General features: G+C 38.7%; 1 protein-coding gene across 2 annotated transcripts in view; it reads left to right on the plus strand.

The window, feature by feature from the left end:
- SKAP2 (src kinase associated phosphoprotein 2) overlaps positions 1 to 20,345 on the plus strand; it is a 167,353-nt gene that overhangs the window by 90,416 nt on the left and 56,592 nt on the right. For both annotated transcript variants that reach the window (XM_045828490.1, XM_045828489.1), the window contains exons 5-9: positions 3,857 to 3,934; positions 4,958 to 5,041; positions 17,162 to 17,286; positions 18,156 to 18,219; positions 18,573 to 18,713. In XM_045828490.1, coding sequence (XP_045684446.1) covers positions 17,209 to 17,286; positions 18,156 to 18,219; positions 18,573 to 18,713 — 283 coding nt within the window. In that variant the 5' untranslated portion in view covers positions 3,857 to 3,934; positions 4,958 to 5,041; positions 17,162 to 17,208. The remainder of the gene's footprint in view (positions 1 to 3,856; positions 3,935 to 4,957; positions 5,042 to 17,161; positions 17,287 to 18,155; positions 18,220 to 18,572; positions 18,714 to 20,345) is intronic.

Here is a 20,345-nt window from a genome sequence, read left to right on the forward strand (position 1 = left end):
AGAGAGAGGAGAGGCTAACAGATGGCAAACCTGTCAGCTGCAGCCCCTGCTTTTGCCCCCAGTGTCATTACATGGGTCACTGTATTAGTGTTTAAAGCCCTGTCCCCAGTGCTAACCCCCCTGGGGATTTTGTGGTCCTACTAATTAGAAATTGACCGTCTTTGTGTCTAAGCATGCTATGAGCCTTTTATTTTGAAAGGACATACTATGATAACACTAGACATCACCAGTACTAGTCAGTATATTCATTGGTTAATCCTTTCTGAAGAGAGTAATAGTGTAAGTGAGAAAATCAGCTCTGTGAAAGGACTGTGCTGAAGTAACATAATTAGTAATTTGTACTGATTATAGTGATTTTTTTCTTGTAGGCTATTGTTTCATATGTCCATTGAAAGTAATAATTTCCTCTTTGCCACTAAAAAAACTGTTAAAAAGATTAGAAGTTCCAAATTTTCCACGTGGAGGCGAGAATTAATAGAATATAAAAATATTTAATTTATGTATTTATTTTCTTTATAGATATTCTGGACCAAGATTCTAGCTAGAAAGTAAACCTTTATTTATTAATTATTTTGTTAGTAAGCCTTTAAAATGACAAAACAAGTCTATGCTAGATCTAAAGGAAGTTATCAGTTGCTGTACAAAAAAATGTGTTGTGAACAGTTTCCACATTTCATATCTTTGAAAGTTGACTCCATCTTGGATCTTGGCCATTTGTTCATGAAAATACAAGAAAAATATTAGTGTGGATATATTTCATGGACTCCTAGCATTAGGGAGGCCTTAGAGATTATATAACCTAATTTCTTCAAGTTTTAGATGAAGAAACTGATACCCAGAGAGGCTTAGTGACCCGCTGAAGGTCACAAATTTGTAGAACTGGGATTTTATTACAGACCTCTTTAACCTGTACCATGTGTCTTGAATTCAGTATTAATGTAAAACTAAGACTCTAGGTATCTGTTATATCATGAGACCATTTCATTTAATATTTACATTAATTATGTTTAGGTTTCTCTCCCCCATTAGGACATAGTGTGTGTGTGTGTGTGTGTGTGTGTGTGTGTGTGTGTGTGTGTTGTATTGTTTTGCAACTATGCAAGGGTATGAGTGAATTTTTGCACTTAAAACTTTTTAGAATAATAAGAAAAAAGTGTCAGCAACTCTGTCTTTGTATCTGTTAGTCTCTAGAAACAGGGAAAATGGCATGTAAGTTGGTGTGTGCAAATGTGAAGTAAAGTATAATTAAGTTGCACTTGTGGAATAATGAGTCCTGAGTAAGTAGGAGCTCTGGGAACTGAAGTTCATTCATAGATTGTTTTCTAGATCTAAGTACCCAGTGTACCCTTCTGCCAGTAATGTTTACAAGCGACTACACATCATCTGGAAATATATAGGAAACAAAACAGAAAGCATTTTTCTACCTTTATACAAAATTATAGTACATGAAATATTGAAAGTAATGGAACTCTTCTCCATTTTTCAGATTCTACAATTTATTCCTTTAGCTTGCTGATAGACTATATCCATTATATACACGGTTTGTTTTTAAGGCAAAAGTTTCAAGATGTTCTAGAACGCTTGAATTATCTTTTAAAACCAGTGTCCCTGTGCATAAAATACCAACCTAACGATAAGAAATTTTGGATTCCACTACTGCCTTTCCCCTTCCTGCACTGCTAGGAATATAGTAGTAGGCACTTGATAGTGCTTATTTCAATTTACTGTGACCTTCTCACCTTGTGCTTGTTTCAGATCCCCAAACTGTGAACTGGAAGAACACCCATTCCTTGCCTACTCCTGCAGGGCGTTATTTTCAGTGTTTAATATGTCGAGCTGCTTTAGAAAAGTAGGATGATTATATAAGCAATGCACATTCATATTATAAGAAGGAAACTAGTCTTTTGTCAGTATTTCCTTATTTCTTTAGGGTACCGAAATCTTGTGGCCACTTAAGCAAGCCCATTTAGTATTCGCCTGCAATAGAAACAGACAAATACTAAGGCTGCTGTATAATGCAGGTTAATTCTTTTTCTTCCCTTCAGCTACTCCATCAACTACTAATAGTTGGAGTAATAGTTGGAAATGGAGTAATTTCTCCATCAACTACTTTCACCTAACTAAAAGGAAAAAGTAACTACAATGCTGCCCTGACCAATATGGCTCAGTTGGTTGGAGCATCGTCCCATAGGCCAGGTGGGGTTGTAGGTTCGATTCCCGGTTGGGCCGTATGTCTGGTGTGTGGGTTTGATCCCCAGTTGGGGCATGTGCGAGAGGCGGCTGATCAATGTTTCTGACATCGATTTTTGAAACAAACAAAAATAGTAATAAAATACAGTAACTACAATGCTCAACTTGTTCAGTAACCTAATCTTTTTTTCTCTCATTAAATTTCTCTAAGTGACATTAGTCTTAAGTATACATTGGCATCTATTCATTCAAATTAATAGTTACAGTTACACTAACACATAATGATATTTATTGTAACAATTAATAAAAGCTAACATTTTTGAATGCCTGCTGTGTGCCAAAGGGTTAAGGTTTAGAGCTAAACTTATTTTTGGGACAAGGGCATGAATTTTGGTAGTGAAACGGAGCTGATCATGTCATTGAGAATTTGTTGGCGTGTTGGGTGATTGGCTGTGTTGCGTAGTTTCCCATGGTGAGATGATGGAATTGTGGTGTTTGACGAATGTTTGGCAGCTCTTTTCTGTTGCCTACCAGGTGGGTTTATATTAGCCTTCCTATATCATTATACCTGCATTTTTATAGCCTTCATTCTTTGAATCGGCTTGAATCTTCTTAAATGGTGGCATGCTATTGATTATTGCAGGCAGAGTGATATGAGGTCTAAACAATATGAGAATTCATGTTTTTTAAAGAGCAGTTGCACTTTTTAATATTGTGTTACAAATTTTCAATTTCTACCATCAAGGAGTATTGCATGTATATGTTTCTGGTGCTATACAAATGATTGGTTCCTTTAAGAACTTAAAATCTAGGAGGTTTGGGGAAGGATGAAGAGGGTCAAGGGGGTCAAGTATATGGCGATGGAAAGAGATTAGACTTGGGTGTTGAGCACACAATGGAATATGCAATATAGGGATGATGTGTTATAAAGTTGTACACCTAAAATGTATGCAATGCTCTTCACCAGTGTTACCCCAATAAATTTAATTAAAAAATCTAAAGTATCTAAAGGGATTACTATCAGTAAACTTCTGTTTTTTAAAATAATTACATTTATATTAAACAAACCCTAGGTATTGGACAAATAGCAAAAAGATTTAGACAAGTTTCTCTGTGAGTACAATGAGAAAGAGAGAATATTGGCTATGGACTCTGAGAAACAATTTTTAGAATTTGTTTTGGGTGAAAAATCATTTTATGTTTTACTTGATAAGAAGAGGGACATGCAAGTAAGAGTCATACATATCAAAATTCTTAAAGAGTTAATCTGAGATAAATATGAAGAAGCTTACATGGTTTGTTTGAAATCTCCAACTTCTCTTTCAGAGATTGATTTCATTTATTTATAATGGTTTCCTAGTTCCTCCCTTAGACTGTAGATTGAAATGTATTGCCCTTTACAAATCAGTTATAATCTTACTATATAATGCTTTGGGGAAGCATAATATGTTAAGATATAGGACTACAGAACTTTCTTTTTCTTTCAAGATTTACAGGAGGAGGAAAGGGACTAGTCTTGCCTTTGGAATGGATCTGAAACAAAGCTAATAAACTTGGATTTAATTAATTTGGGTGATGAAAAGTACACAGAATCGAATGAGAGCTGGTGCTTGGCTTCTCTGACATGGGTCACTCACTACTGTCCCCGCCCCTCTGCCTCCCACAGGAAACCAGTTTCCGCCAATTGCAGCACAAGACCTGCCTTTCGTCTTAAAGGCCGGCTACCTGGAGAAACGCAGGAAAGGTAAACTGTCAGATTCTAATGGAAAATCCAGAAACGGTTGTACCCTTGGATAGAACATGCTTGCAGTATGCGTTGTGGGAGCAGTGCTCTCTTCGGGTGATTGAAGAGTTGTACGGCTCTGAGAAAATCTGGATGGCATTATCCAAACCAAAAAAAGTAACTTTTAGCTCCAAATAATTTTTAGAATGAAACATTTGGTGAGGGTTCTAGTGATCAACGTCAGTTATTTGTACATCATTCAGAAGCTGTATCCTGCCTCTCAGAGGAGGGTCGGAGGGCCAGGACTCTAATCTCAGGGGCGGGACTTCGCACCATCATCTGACCCCACCAGCAGCAGGTGACCCTGTGCCTGACCTGACTGTGCTCTGGTCCAGCCCGAGCCCGGCGTACTTTCTGCCATCTTCTGTTATTCATTCAGCATTCCTGTCCACGGCTTTGATAATAGGGAGTCGACCATATGGTCCCACTCTTTCAACACCGATATGTAATGGAAATGAAATACGGAGGTGGTGTTATGATATGGGAAATGAAGGGCAGAAAGTGTCTTCATTTCCATGCTGCCTATCTCTCAGGGAGTCCCTCTAGGCCTTTCTATTTATATTCCACGTGCTTTTCGTAGCTTTCGTAGTTGAAGTTGAAAGCTGAAAGAGATAACAGAAACAATCTAGGTCAACTCCTCCCCCCTCCTTTTCATAACAGATGAGAAAGTAAGACCCAGAAGAGTCACTTACCTCCAGGCTGTGTAGTCAAACGCTGTTTTGCCCGTCCCTGCCAGGCACGTTAGTGGTGCTGCGATCCTGTAAAGGTAGCAGCTCCGTCTCTGCTTCACTTCATCCTTTTTAGCTTTGTTTTCGTCTCTTGGAAAAGGAGATACAAACGAATTAGTCCTAGAATTGTAAAGCTAAAAAAGGAACCTTGGAAATCGTATTAACTAACCGTATCCTTTTACAATAAAGAAATGGTGTTGTGTTTACACATGTGACGTGTGTTACCTAAACTGTACCCTTTCCCCCTTTGTTGCAGATCACAGCTTTCTGGGGTTCGAATGGCAAAAACGGTGGTGCGCCCTCAGTAAAGGAGTGTTCTACTATTACGGAAGTGACAAAGGTAGTGCTGGTGTTCAGTCCTCTCAACTTCTGTTGCCGGAGGGTGTGAGAGCCGTTTTTCACCCCCCTTTTTTTGGTACAGAGTAAACTGAAGACAGATGGAGAAAGTATAACTGAGAACTTCAAAAATTATTGCCTAAGACTGATGTATAATTCAATTTCATTATTTGACAAATTCTTCAAATTCTAGAATGCCCTAAAAAGTTAATACAATTATGTTTTATTGAATTAGGAAAGAAGATAAAATAACTTTTGCCTATGTGGCCTTTCACCTTAGGAAATATTTATCATCAGAATCTCTGTGAAGTTAAGACCATTAGGATTGTGAAAGTTTGGCTGTCTAGGCACTTCAGCTCTATTATCTTGCCTAGCTACAATTCTGTGTGGTAAGGTGGTATTATTAGCCCCACTTATTTTACTGTTTGGAAAACTGAGAACAGAGAGGTTAAGTAAGTTGCTCACGGTCACAGAGCTGGTAAATGGCAGATCTGGGTTTTGAACCTAAGCAGAATGGTTAGAGTCCATACTGTTAACCCTCATTGTCACTATATTAACTTAGAAACAATGAGATATATTTTATAATTAATTCCATTTGCTAACTAACAAATCTCTTAGTCATAGTTCATATAATTTTCAGTTCATTATTTGAACAAATAAAGTCATTGTAAAATATTGAACTTTAAAGGATGTAAGCTTTTTTAGTTTTGATTTTTTTCTAGGAAAAGGTCAGAAGTTACATATTGTAAAGTAAGTGAGATATAGAAATAACTAGCATTCATGTCCTTAAAGGACACTTAAAGAGAAAAAAGACATACAAGTTCAATATCACAGAATCTAAGCTCTCCTGTGGAATTCTTATCAGTATTGTTACTTATCAGTTGTTGTTTGGACATTTATGTTTTATTTGACATTATTTGCAGATTTTAGGGGTTTTTTTTTTCTTATAAACTTGGGTAGATACGTTGAGTGTGTTTCACATAGACCTGAAAAACATGCATGATGCTGGGAGTTGATCTGGCGTTTTGGCCATTTGGTAGCTTGTATTCTGTCACTAATTTACAGTATGTTCAAATGTAATAATGGTATCGGCGAAGTGTAAACTATAAACAACCATAATCAGGTAGCCTTCTTTCTTCTGCTAAGGGTAAGTAGGTGATTTTGTCTGGAAATTTAGAGTCCAAGTTCAGTTAGAATTTTCACAGGTCATTAGTATGTGTTGCTATTACAGAAATCTAATTTTGTACTGCTTTGTGAACTGAGATGAAGATCTTACTTTTCTGTAAAGAAATATCCTCAATTTCATAAGATCAGAGGAAGGAGGTTTTAAAACCTTGTGACTTTTATTCAGTTAGGCTTCTCGTTTCCGTTTCCGATTTCTTTAAGAATCAGTGCTTGCTAATGTCTGTTTCCTCCACTCCCAGTCCCAACTGGCGTACCCACTGTTAGGTCAACGATTAGCGAGAGTTTTCCAGAAACCTTATCAGTGTTTGTATCTATTTCAAAGTGATACTCACTAAATAACTTCTAGGAGCTTTTGGGGGATGTTGATTTGTTACATTCCCATTTCTAGTCTTACTTGATGAGACCTTTTAGTTACAAACTCCTTGCAGTTTGTGTTTTAACTGCTTAGTGATCCATTTAGCCAACTCTGCCACCAACGGCTATTTAAAAATTACCATTCTAGCATTTGTTCTTTATGTGACATGTTAAGGTCTGGTTTATATTTCTTTAAACTCTTTCTGATCTGTTACTATAAAGCCTCCTCTTTCCATGGAGATTTCATATCTGCTTTTAGGGCTTCTTTTCTCCGTGGCTGCTGCTTCCTTTGGAATTCTCGGCCAGCTCTCCTTTTAGGGACGTGGGGGAAAATATATCTTTAGACAGTTTTAATTGCTTGCTTGTCATGATCTTAATTTCCTTCCTTTGTATCTCTTTCTTTCCAGGAAAATTTATGTGTCACATGAAATTTTTATTTTCTTTTGCGAAATTGGATAACTAATTCGTGCAGTCTTATTTACCTTATGTGTGAACCATTTACCTAAACTTTTGAAAGCTATTTAGATATATGAGAACTATAATCCTCCAACTGAGTGGGATTTAGATAAATGGATTATAGAGGCACAGAAGGAGTTGATACCACTTACTAGGTTAAACTGTACTTTGTTACTGTTTGACAGATAACATAGTTCATATTTTCTAACATTCTGTGTGTGCCAAAAACCATTTTGACCCATCAAGACAGTAATGGCTTACAAAGAGTAGTTCCAGCCTCTGGGGTAAATAATGCACTTACCTTTGCACCCATAAATATTATCTGTATTTATTATTCATGGCCATTTGGGGCCCTTAAGTAATAAATATAGAGAGAGTACATATTTTTTCACTTCATAAAATTACATCCATCCTTTCATCTCCTTCCTCTTCCTTTGATTGTTTGACTCTCATTCATCAAACTTGTTTGGTTCTAGATGCTGAGACTGCCTTCAAGGTAGTCATTCATTTACTCATTCATTCATTTATTTATTTTTATTTGCTAAACATCTATTGGATACTAGGCCCTGGGAATCCAAAGATAATCCTGCTTTAGAGGTACTCACAGTTTAAGTAAGAAGAAGAGAGGAAGTTGTAGGATTGCAGGTGGGGGCTGGGTGGATAAACCAATCATTTCCACCAGGCATAGTAAGTGATTTAAATAAAATATCTTTGGATCACAAAGGAGGGGTGGCCAACTGCCCAGGGGAGTTAGGGAATACTTCCAAGTGGAGAGGACACTGGGTCTTAAATAATGAGGGGGAGTTTGCCGGGTGACGAGAGGTAAAATGGGTGTTCCAGGCAGGGGGACAGCAGAGATTCTGACTAGCAAAAAGCCTTGGATGAGATCAAAGCTGACTCAAGACTGAGCATAATGAAGTGAGGGGGAGGGGACCCATGAGGCCAAAGGAGTGGGCTAGGATCTGATTAAGAACAGGGCTTAATGGCCAGAGTTAGTTTTTAGGAAGTCAGTGTAATGGCATCACGGAGGGTGGATTACAATGGGCAGAGGCTGGGTCCACAGGATTGATTGTTCAGGGGGATACTGGACTAGTGGAGCCAGAAAGGCCGTCGCGGGCCTGCTGCTGGGAGGCCCCATCGCAGGTCAGGGCGGACCTCTCCGGCTGCACTGCACGCTCTTCCCGCAGCTCAGTTACCGTCAGCCCCTCGGACAGCCTGCCTGTGAGGGCGGCGCCCGTGGGGGCCTGTTCCAAACTCACGTTTCATTTTGCTTTCCCCTTTTTCTTTTTAACCTCCCTATGACCTCGAATCAGCATTGTGGACCTTTCTTATCTCTCCCCGCTTCTGCAAGGGGAGAGGTTACTTTGTAGTATTCTCTTTTCTTCCTACTCCAGAGGTTCTGCTGTCCTTACTGCCATTCTCCAGTTAGAGGAAACCTTAGCACCATCCAGTGCGTGGCAGCCGTAGGCAGCCTTGGTCCTATCAGATCATCCTAAATGTATGTCAGAAGTCATTGATTACATCAGGGGGCTGTAATTTTTTCAGTGTTGTATCTTTTTAATATATAATAAAAGTCATTAGAAAATTGGGCTTAATACAGATAATTTAAATAAAACTTTTAGGTTGGTAAGGCAATACAATTTTTCATTGAAATTGACCTCTGCTCTCTCCTCTGCAGCCTCACCACTGGTAGGAAAAATAGGATATATCTATTCAGTCTGGATGAAAATGAAAAAGTGCCTTTTGATGCTGAAATAGCATCATAGTCCTCATTGAATATTTTAAAAATATTGTTAAAGAACAGAGTGTTTGTACAGTTGGAAGCTCTGTTGTTTTATAACAGCAACTTAAGTAATAGCCATAAAAGCTTGCCTTTCTTTCCTGATTCGTTTGATAGAGGCATATCCCCGGGTCAGGGCATCAGCATTTTATAATTGTATAATGATTAGGTATAATATATATCAATGAACTCATTTTTTAAAATTTATATTATAGTTTTGTTTGTGTAAAGAAGGATAATACTTTTGTTACTTTTTAAGAAAGGGGGGATACTTAATTCTATTTTTTATCAAGCGATTGCAATTTTATAGGTTTTGGGGCCTTTGATATACAAATACCAAGTTTACAGTTTATCACAATACATGTTAAATGAAAGGCCTGTATTTGCTGCCTTTATAGAGACCTTGTAACAGTATAGAGAAGTTAAAATGTACATCTGCTATTTAGTAGGATTTCATCAACATGTAGAATTGCTCAGATGCAAACTAAGGCTTGTGAAGGGTCTGATGATGACAGATCATGTTGGTTTGCAATAAAATACAGCACAATTTGATTTAAAATACATCTACACCCATATATAGGTTGAAGATATGTAGAGATTGAAGGTAGATGTATTTTAAATCAAACTGTGCACTGCTATAACTATTATATAGATATAGATATATGGATGTTGCTTTATCTATCTGTGTATATATAAATGGATAAAGCAACATCCCTACCAGCAGTCCTTCTTTGAAAACCTATGTGGCAAGTATTATTAATACAAAGTGGCATAATACATTCGCTCACAGGAGTGGGCACAGAGGACCCATAAAACATTATGATATGCGAGAGCCGGCTCACAGGGCAGTAGGTGAGTGACGGCTGTGAGCCAGGAAGGGGTGGGGGCAGGCTGTTTCACGTCACGAGTTTGGCCCTTCCTGTCTGAGGGCCAGTTACTGTGTGTAAGCACTGGAGGTAAGTAGATGGCATGAAAAGCTGATTGGATGTTTATTTTTTTTAAAGATTTTTTATTTATTTATTTTTAGAGAGAGAAGTGGGGAGGGAGAAAGAGAGAGAGAATCATCAATGCGAGGTTGCTGGGGGTCATGGCCTGCAACCCAGGCATGTGCCCTGACTGGGAATCGAACCTGCGACACTTTGGTTCGCAGCCTGCGCTCAATCCACTGAGCTATGCCAGCCAGGGCAGATGTTTATTTTAAATTGCAGTAAAAAACCATTTTATCTGTTAGTTTTATTTTTTAACTTTATTTTTATTGTTGACACTATTACAGCTGTCCCCCTTTGCTCCCCTTTGTACACCTCCACCCACTCCCTGCGCCCCTGCCCTCTGGCTGTCACCACACTGTTCTCTGTGTCTGTGGGTCATGCGTGTGTCGCCTTTGGCTGATCTCCTCACCTTCTTTTTCCCAGTCCCCTGCTTCCCCTCTGGCAGCTGTCAGTCCGTTCCATGTGTCCGCGCCTCTGTTTCTATTTTGTCCGCAGTTTATTTTGTTCTTTAGATCCCACATGTAAGTGAGGTCACATGGTACTTTTCTTTCTCTGACTGGCTTATTTCACTTAGTACTAATCTCCAGGTCCATCCATGCTGTCTCAGAAGGTAGGATTTCCTTCTTTTTTGTAGCTGTGTAGTGTTCCATTGTGTAAACGTACTACAGCTTTTCTATCCACTCATCTACGGATCTACCTTGTTTTTTAATCTTAACTATATCTGCTGTTGAAAATGTGTGGCTGTATACAAAAACCACTTGATTTTTATTTTAAATTAAAAAAAAAGTTTGAAAGTGCCTAAAATTTCCTCTGTCCAATCATAGGAGCAAAAACTTTAATTCTAACTAAAATACTTCCCTTTAGATTCATAAATATTGCCTGTGTTTATTATTCAGGGCCATCTCTTGGATCCTTAAATAAAAATTGATGCAGTATATAGTATTTTTCACTTAAAATAGTCATAGCTTGGTATTTCCTCACAGTATAACTCAAAACAAGAGAAGTGTATTTCTAAATTAGTATCAACAGCTATGCTTCTTCAAGCTGTAAAAACAAGGTAAATGTTCATATGTCTTAAACTGAAAGCCCAGAACAACTTGTTGATCAGTGAGATAAAATTTACTAGAAGGGTTTAGTATTAAAGTGAGTATTTTCTTCTTGCCTGCTAATTAAATGAGCACTAATACTTATTAGAAATAATATTGGTTTATTCAATAAGAAGAAAGGCTTTAAATATAAGAAGCAGACATTGAAAATTTCTGAATACATTGCGTATCTTTCTGTTTGCTAGCTGTTTGTACCAGGCTAGCATTCTCAGTATAAACAACAGAAGCCAACTCTGTTGAACTCCATAGACAGGGAGATTTACTGGCAGAATGTCAGCTCCCAAACAGCATTGATGGGTAGGCTGACCAGCCAGGCTCGGAAAGCAGGCAAGGACTCAGCCCCATACGTGGCCCCAGGCAGACGCACCGCTGGCCCTGTGGTGCTGCCCGTGCGCACCGACACCAGTCGGTGATTCCGGTGCCCTGCCAATGGGTCCTGAGCTCTCCTCTGATTCTTTTGTTACTCAGCTCAGGTTTAGGCCCTAAGCTGGAGTATCTGTTTGGCTGATTGGATCAGGGCAAATCTACTCCCTCTGGCATCTGTGGTGGGAAGTTGGCTATGCCCCCCGACAGTCCCAAAACTAAAATAGGAAAGCTATTTGGATTCTGGGGATCTTCAGATCACAAATGCCCACTACTTACAGGGGTGCATCATGATTTGGAATTATTTAGTTGTTATATTTGTACTGTAGTTTTAAATGGTGGGAAAGTAGTAGCCAGTAAGGAAGAGAAAAAGTAGTCCTGACTGGTGTGGCTCAGTGGCTTGGCCATTGTCCTGCGAACTGAAAGGTCATAAGTTTGATTCCCGGTCAGGGCATCTGCCTGGGTTGCGATCCAGTTGGGGTTGTGATTCCCGGTTAGGCGCATGCAAGAGGCAACCAATCAGGGTTTCTCTCACATATCTATATTTCTCTCCCTCTTTTTCTCCCTCCCTTCCCCTTTCTCTAAAAAGAAAGAAAGAAAATCTTCCTCAAAAAGAGGAGGAAAAGTAAGCACATTAGCAAGAAAAACAGAGCTGATTGGCTTTTGGTAGGAGGTAGCGGGGTGCAGGGAGAGAGCATGGGGACAACTGACGGAGGAAAGGGAGACACAGAGAATGTTTCGTGTTCTGTTCTGGGGGCTCAGCTCATTGAGGTGTCTGTTCCTGAGGAGGGCAGAAAAGAAAGCTCACAGGCGTTGGGGAAGCAGGGTAAGATGACCTCCGCTGTGCGCATGTTATATTCACTGCAGCCGCAGGGTATTCAAGGGATAAGACGTGTAGTGAGCAGATGAGGACCTGGGTGTACAATTCTGAAGCTGAACTCAAATGGGAGTTATGAGTTGCAAGCATATTGATAGGGATTTAATCTTTGGAATCAGGTGCGGTTGCCCAGCAAAAACTGGAAGTGGGAAAGGACCAGGATTTAGAGCACAGCCCCGCACGGCAGTGCGAGGGGCAGGCAAATGCAGAGGGGCCCCTCGAGCCGGCTGAGAAGGTTGGACCCACGTTGCAGGAGGAGATGAGAGCTAACATTTACCTTCTCTACCGAGACTTCAGAGCTCCATACCTTAGGGCAGTTGTTCTTCCGACATTAAATGTGTATTAAAATCACCTGGGGTGCTTGCTAAAAATTTGGTTTCCTGAACCTACCTCTAGGATTCCTATATAGCAAGTGCAGAGTGGTAGTCGTTTCTGTATTTTTAACAGGCATCCAAGATGATTCTACCATAGGTGATTCTTAAAATGGACCTTGAGAAACACCTTTCTGGGAGTCAGTGTGAAATGGTTGAATAAGCAAGGCTTTGGAATCAGACTTACGTTAGGGCCCTGGCTTTTACAGCTTACTGGTTGTATGGCCGTGAGCGGGTTGGTTATTTTCAGGTGTTTTCCCATCAGTTCTAGGAATATAATGAATACTCTCTCTCTTAGAATGATTACAAGGTATATGTGAGATGTGCTACATTAAATTCCTGGCATATAGAAGGGGGGGCTCGGTAAATGTCAGTGGTCCCTTCGGCACTTGAAAACCCCAGAACACAGCTGCGAACCTAAAAGCCAGTGGGAAACAGAGAAGGAAATAGCTATCATTAACCTTACGCATTTTGTTTCATAAGAGATCAGACCCAACTGCTTTTTACCTTGAGCCTACTGAATTAGAATTGTGTAAAATTAAGTTACTGATTTAATGGATTTCATTATCTGGGTTTCTCCTGGCAGCCTTCAGTTCTGCAGACATTGAGTACGGGCAGCATGACACGGGCAAGGTGAAAGTGTGAAAGAGAAGCTGAGGGAAATTTAATGGAGGGACGGACACCTCAAAAATCTTGAGGGCGTCAGTGTGTTATAACAATGTAAAAACTGATACTTGAATTAATATTACTAGATCGTGAAGAAAATGTTCAACTGTGTTTAAAAGAATCGTTTGAGAAGTTAGAAAAATATCTATTTCAGAAAGATTTCCATTATAATGACTGACATTTTAGAGTTTTGGCACTTAAAAGAATAAGCTTCTGCTGTTTGGGAAGTTCCCTCAAATATAATATTTTATTAGTCTTTTACAGTTCTGGGTAGATGACCTATATGACCTTATTCCTCGCGTGATTAACATGTTCCTGTTTTTAATAATCTTTCTCAGGTCAACAGGTGGCCTTGAAACTACCCCTGGAGGCACTACAGACCTAGCTTATATGTAAATTATCGGGGATTGCCATAGAATGTTAGGGTTTCTTCTTTTCCTCTGCCTAGAAGAGATGCTGATGTGAAGGGAGAAGAGCAGACTCTTATCGTAGCTGTATTTTGTCCATTTCATGTCCTGAGTGTCCTGTCTCCAAACTGGGAATGTGGCTACTTTATGGTCATGGATTTGCGGAAGCTATTGAGAAAGAATGATGACTGTCCCTTCATTTCCTTCAGCCTTTCTGGTACCATACTCCTGCCCCCACGTGGATATTTATAGGATTATTTATCATTTAATTCTCAACAACCAGCTGAATAGGTCTAAGTACTAGTTTTTCAAATTATTTTTACTTGGTTAAACAACATGTTTTGTTTTGTAGACTTCAGTCATTCTTTGGCAGGAGATTCTCTGCTGTTATATATTCGATTATTGGCGCTTCTTTGTTACCATTCTTCTAGGACACCCATTTTTTGTTTGGTATTTTTGTCAGCCTTCCATACACATCCTACTCTCTTTGGCCTCTTTTCCTCCTTCCTCTCCCCCCTCCCCACCTACCAAGGGAGTTTTTAAAAGTATATCTGCTCTGATTTTTCAACAATGTTCAAAATTTTCAACTTTTTATCAATTTAGTATAGCACTTGTTTTGCTGCTCCATTTTCCATTTCCTTGTACAGTATTTTTCCATTATTTGAGCAGCTCCATTTCAATTTCTACCAGTCTCAGTCATTTCTTTTATTGTTTTATATTACATTGTTTCACCTTTCATCTCTTTCAGAATCAATTTTTTTTTCATTTTTAAAGAACACAAAGCAATTGCCTAGTATTTATTTCTGTGTCTTGTAGTTTGCTCCAGCTTGCAACACCTCGAGTGCTCTGTTATGTTTTTGTGTTACGTTACATGTTTATGGCACCTCTGGTTATTTTGTTTTGGGGTTTTGTTTTGTTTGTTTGTTTTGCTTTTCCTCTTATCCTTGGACAAAGAGCCTTGGCTCTGTAATCTGGGATGCTTCTGCATTGGATTAGTGGTTTCTCTGTGGTCCATCTGACTGGAGGCTGCTTCCATCCTGCTATGAGACTCTAACCCAAGATCTGACACCTGGTCCCACAGCCTGTACCTGGGCATTTTTGTCTGAAGTGGATCTGTTAGTCTGAGGAGGGATCACCTAATTTGGCTGCCCGGGTGGTTGTCTTACTCCTAGTTAATCTGCCATGGGAAGATATCCTGCTCCCCGTAGCTCGTCCACACTCAGTGTTTCTAGTGCTGATTTTACATCTCCAGATTCGAACACCCAATCCTAATGCATTTCCATCCCCACTCATGTTCCATTGCTGAGAACTTGAGGGAGAAAGCATGGGCTTAGGTCAGGCAACCACGCGGGTGGAGCCCTCGTGAAGCAGGAGAGCCACCTTTCTCCGTCTGGCCCTTGAAAGCCCTGCTCTTTTGCTGGTGAGTTTAGGGAAATCTCTCAAAATTGTCCAGGATAGCTTTGATATTTTGCTTTTGACTATTTCTGTATCTTGTAGTGAAAATTAAAGCCTTTTGCAATCTAGTGGATCATTGCCTAATGTACTGGGAGCACTTTGTGTCATGGGTGTGTGTTTCGATGAGAAGATAGGAAAGGTCTGGTGAGTTGTTACCAGCTTTTGTCTCACTGAACCTGCAATGCTCCCTCACCTGTTTTAAGTGCTCAGTCTAAATTTATTGAATGAGGGAAAGAATGACAGTCATCTTTGAGAATTTTAAAAGAACCAACTGTGCTTAGCCATTTATTATTCTGTGCATAATAGAACCAACTGTGCATAACCTTTTTTTATTGTTATGCCTGTTCACCAATATTATTGTACTAGTTAGGTATTTTGCAAAATATGTCCCAGGAGTACCAGTTCCATGAACTGTTCTCTGAAGAAGGGTTCCATGGCCCTGACCAGCATGGTTCAGTTGGTTGGGCACTGTCCTGCAAAGCAAAAGGTTGCCAATTCGATTCCTGTTCAGGGCACATGCCTGGGTTGTGGGTTTGGTCCCCAGTTTGGGTGCATATGCAGGACAACCGAATGATATTTCTCTCTCACATCAATGTTTTTCTCTCTTCCTTCCCCTCTCTCTAAAAATAAATAGATCTTAAAAAAAAAGAAAAAGGGTTCCACAGACAAGTAATTTTGGGAAATGCTGCATACTAAGTCTTTCTTAGAAAAAGTCAATTAATGTGTAAATATATTAAGACCTCAAGAAGGTTTGCACTAACAAAACCTGTTTAATTTAGAATTTCCCAAACTAATTTGATCATGGAAGCCTATCCATATCTCAAAGCATACTTTGGGAAATGCCATGCTAATTTTTATAATTTTTCTGTACCTCATACAGTTCATTATAGATTGTTTCCACAAAGCAAACTTTAAATTTTTGAATTTGAATTATTTATTCAATCATGCAAAGAGATGTAAATTATGGCTAAATATGATTAGAATATCCAGATTTGTCAGGAATTGCTCACTCAGATTTTTTTCATTTGATGCTTTAAACAAGATGTGACCCTGATGACCTTTTTAAAATACATGTTATTTCAGGCATTGAATTAGTATATTTAAGAAAAGGAGACAAATATTACTTGGTGCATTGAGCTGAGGGAGCCCATTACCCCATGATATGGAAGCATTTCTCTATTTTCCCCAAGTTTAGTAATAAAGAGGAGTATTCATATGATTTTAATATTGTATATTAATCTATGACATAGAACTATAGCTGTACAGCTTTTCTGTCAAAATGGCATAACTGGGTGAAGTAGAAAAGGAAATTATATTTTCCTTTTTGGAGTATCAAATCCTTTGTTGTATTCCTGCTTTATATTTCTTTACTGTCTGACTAAAACTCAACTCACCTTTTCTTTGGACACTTCGCATGTGCTTTACTAGTTGGAAGTGTCCACTGACTTGTTAAGAAACCTTTTTGGGGGGTTTGGTTTTGGTAATTAATGCTTTTGTACTTGCTTTACCACTCCTCTCCATCCAAATACTTGGTTTTCCTCTCACATCTTTTAATAATTAATTTTCTCTTGTTCTGTTTTGCTTCTTAAGTTTAGACTTCAATTCATATCAGTTTGGGATTCTTTAAAAGTCAGATTGCATTTTAGAGGCTTTGGGGTAGGGGGTGGGCCTGGGGGGGTGGGTGATGAGAAGAGAGAGCGGTCGATACAGCCCAGCGGTTTCTCATCCAGTCAGGTTTTCCCACGGACTTACTAAGCCCGCAAGAACCGCAGATTTGCAGTGGGCTTGTCTAGCAAGGTTTGAATTCCAGTTCCTGAATTTTTTCCGACATGAAAGTGTCTTGTTTTCACTCATCCCCCTGAATAAGGCCGCTGCCCGCAGACCTCCTCTGCTGGTTCCCTCTGCAGCCTTTTAAAGCCCACCCATCCCAAATACCTCTGTACTTTCAGAATTAAAAGTGGTATCTAGAAACATTATTTAAACACATTGTGAAAACAGTATGGTCAAAAACTACTCTTTTCAAGAATTTGACAAAGAAAATAGAAATAAAAGATAATTGACTGGGCATTTGTACAATGATAAATGAAATTCTGCCTTTCATTCTATCTTCACCAGACAAACAGCAGAAAGGTGAATTTGCGATAGATGGCTACAGTGTCAGGATGAATAGCACTCTCAGGAAGGATGCAAAGAAGGACTGCTGTTTTGAAATCTCTGCCCCTGACAAACGTGTCTATCAGGTTCGAGTTTTTATGTTGTTTTGAAATTAAGTTGATAAAGTGTTCTGATTTCATTTATAAAGACATTAACGTTTTGTTAAAACAACTCTCCCTGACACGTTAATAATAAAAAAATACTGGTTTTTATACACTGAACATTTATAGAAGAGGTAATACATTTAAAAAAATTCAGATTGGTTCAAGTGATAATCTTGAAAGAGAACAAGTGAGTGTGTAATTTATCAGTTACTTCACATGTTTCATTTTATGTCTGTTTTAATAGAACTGTGTGATTTCTTAAAAGAATTACATAGTGGAAAGAATAAAATTATCAAAAGAAAAATATCAGAGTGTTAATGCATATTGTAGTGCTTAGGTTTGTGGGAGAAAATGAAGGTGGAAGGCACGTATCAGCTCTGCAATTTAAGAGCTATCAGAGAGCATCAATATGGAATGTATGTTTAATAAGTTTTAAATATCTGAGATTGCAGTTGAAAGCCAGTTAATTAAGTTGTCAGATAGTGTGTTGGAATCTGACAAGAACATTTTTAAGAAAACTGTACCCGGCAGTCTAAAGAAATTCATGGGTGTCTTCTAATTGTCAAGGGCAAATTTTGTTCATCAGTCCTGTCTCTGACATTGATGAAGAGAAGCAGCTTTTTTTCCTGCACAGCTGCCAGCTGCTGATCAGAGTTTCAAATCCATCATCCTCTGCTTCAATTACGTAAATTTGTCAAAATTAACTGTACATTATAAGAAGCATCCTTGCAAGAAAAGTAGTACTAGACATGAGAAGAATTACTAATGGTCTTAAAGAAATGATAAGGATGCGACATACCTTTCATTTCTACTGTGGTGATTTTTCTTGTTATCGTTTGTTTTTTTATTAGTTCACAGCAGCCTCTCCCAAAGATGCCGAAGAATGGGTACAGCAGCTGAAATTTGTATTACAAGGTAAGACCAGTCAATTGAACGAGTTATTGCAATCTTTAAATGATGAATAACTGAATGATTCAGATTTTCATATATCAAAAGCTTACTGAATTTCTGTGAGAATGACCAAGAGAGTATGAGTGGTATCAGTATAGACCACTGACTTCAGATTTATGGAACTATTCTTTAAGTTCCAATGGGCAACTTTGCAATTCACATATTTATGCAACAATAATTTTTAAAAATGTTTGAGGTTAAGGATGTAGCATATAATAACCCTGTGACTTTGTAGGGCTGCATAAAATTAGAATGTAGGGGTTTGCAGACCTCTTTTGTGTCTTTGACAAATTCCCTTCCTGAAATGTGGTTTGTAGATATGGGATCTGATATTATCCCTGAGGAGGAGGATGAAAGAGAAGAGCTATATGATGATGTGGATCACCCTCTACCAGCCAGCAGCGCACCGGCCGGCGCTCAACCGCCGATTGATGATGAAATTTATGAAGAACTTCCAGGTATTTATTATCTGGTGATTGATTTAAGGATTTGGGGACTTTCTGATTTTTAATGTCATCAGATTGACAACTTAGGTAGTAAATGAGCCCCGGCTGGCGTAGCTCAGTGGATTGAGCGCGGGCCTTTGAATCAGGGTTGCTGGTTGAATTCCTAGTCTAGGTACATGCCTGGGGTGTGGACCAGGGCACATGAGGGGCAACCACACACTGATGTTTCTCTCCTTCTCTTTCTCCTTCCTTCCCCGCTCTCTAAAAATAAATTTAAAAAAAAATTTTTAAATGTAGTAAATCATGAGCTATTAAGACCAAGGACAAAGAAAATCTTCAAAATTCTATTTTACGAGAGAGGTTCTGCTTGAGGTATTTCGAGCGGAGGCACACTTATGAAAAGTGAACAGAATGTTAAAGTGAAGCAGATACAGTCCTAATCTCATGGGACTTTTGGCTCATTAGCATTGTTTATGCTACATAATTTTTTAATTAAAAAATTGACTTGCCTTACAGTTTTTTCCACGAACTCACACATCATTTTTTATTTATCCATCTTGGAACTTCCATTAACCAGAAGTTCTGTGCACACCCCATATGTCCACCACTTCTGCCTCCTACACTCCTCCTTCCTGTGTGTGTGGCGTTGTCTTGGAGGAATATTGTCCAACTATAAGCAGAGGCCTTTTACGGCTTGCATTTTTCTTACTTGAAATTGGATCAGTAGGAATGCCTTTTACTCTACATTGTCAAGCATGGTTTAGCGTTTGTATACTTCAGTATCTGTTATGTAACATAAAATTAATTGTTTATTAGCTTATTTCACTTGTAGTTTTAAGCACCCACCTAAAATAGAAAGATGGGCATCAGAACTGAGGATACTTAGAATATGAAAACATTAGAGGAATTATTGTATGACTCTAGATTAAAATGAGCCCTTTTCTGGCTATTAAAAAATCAGTAGTTAGAGAATAAAAAGGATTATAAGCAGTATAAATGAGATTTAACTAACATCTAGAGGGGCTATTTTTCTCTGAATAGAACAATTTAATGACATAGTATAAACCTTAACATTGACTTCAAGAATATGTAAAATCTTATAAATTAATGTACAAATGTCATTTTCAATGAAGTCAGTAGAACATAATAACTAAATCATGGACTTTAGAATCAAAAAGTTTAAATTCTGACTGTACCATCTAGCTCAGTGACTTTAATTTTTTTAAAGATTTTATTTATTTATTTTTAGAGAGAGGGGAAGGGAAGGAGAAAGAGAGGGAGAGAAACATCAGTGTGTGGTTGCCTCTCACACGCCCCCTATTGGGATCTGGCCTACAACCCAGCTGTGTGCCCTGACTGGAAAATCCAACCAGCAACCCTTTGGTTCACAAGCCAACACTCAATCCACTGAGCAACACCAGCCAGGGCTGGCTCAGTGACTTTAAAAGTCCATTTCTTCATCTGTAAAATGGGAACAATATCATGGTGGGGAAGGGAATGAGTGAACGCATCTAAAGCTCTTAGCCCCATGCTCAAATCATAGCAAGTCCACAGTAAATTATATACCACTGTTATTTTCATTATTGTATCTGGTAAATTCGTACAAGTGCTTATGTGAGATATAATAATAATTTTCTGAATATT

Source organism: Phyllostomus hastatus, unplaced genomic scaffold (genome assembly GCF_019186645.2).
Source record: "Phyllostomus hastatus isolate PE091 unplaced genomic scaffold, TTU_PhHast_1.1 phas_scaffold_78, whole genome shotgun sequence".
NCBI lineage: Eukaryota > Metazoa > Chordata > Mammalia > Chiroptera > Phyllostomidae > Phyllostomus > Phyllostomus hastatus.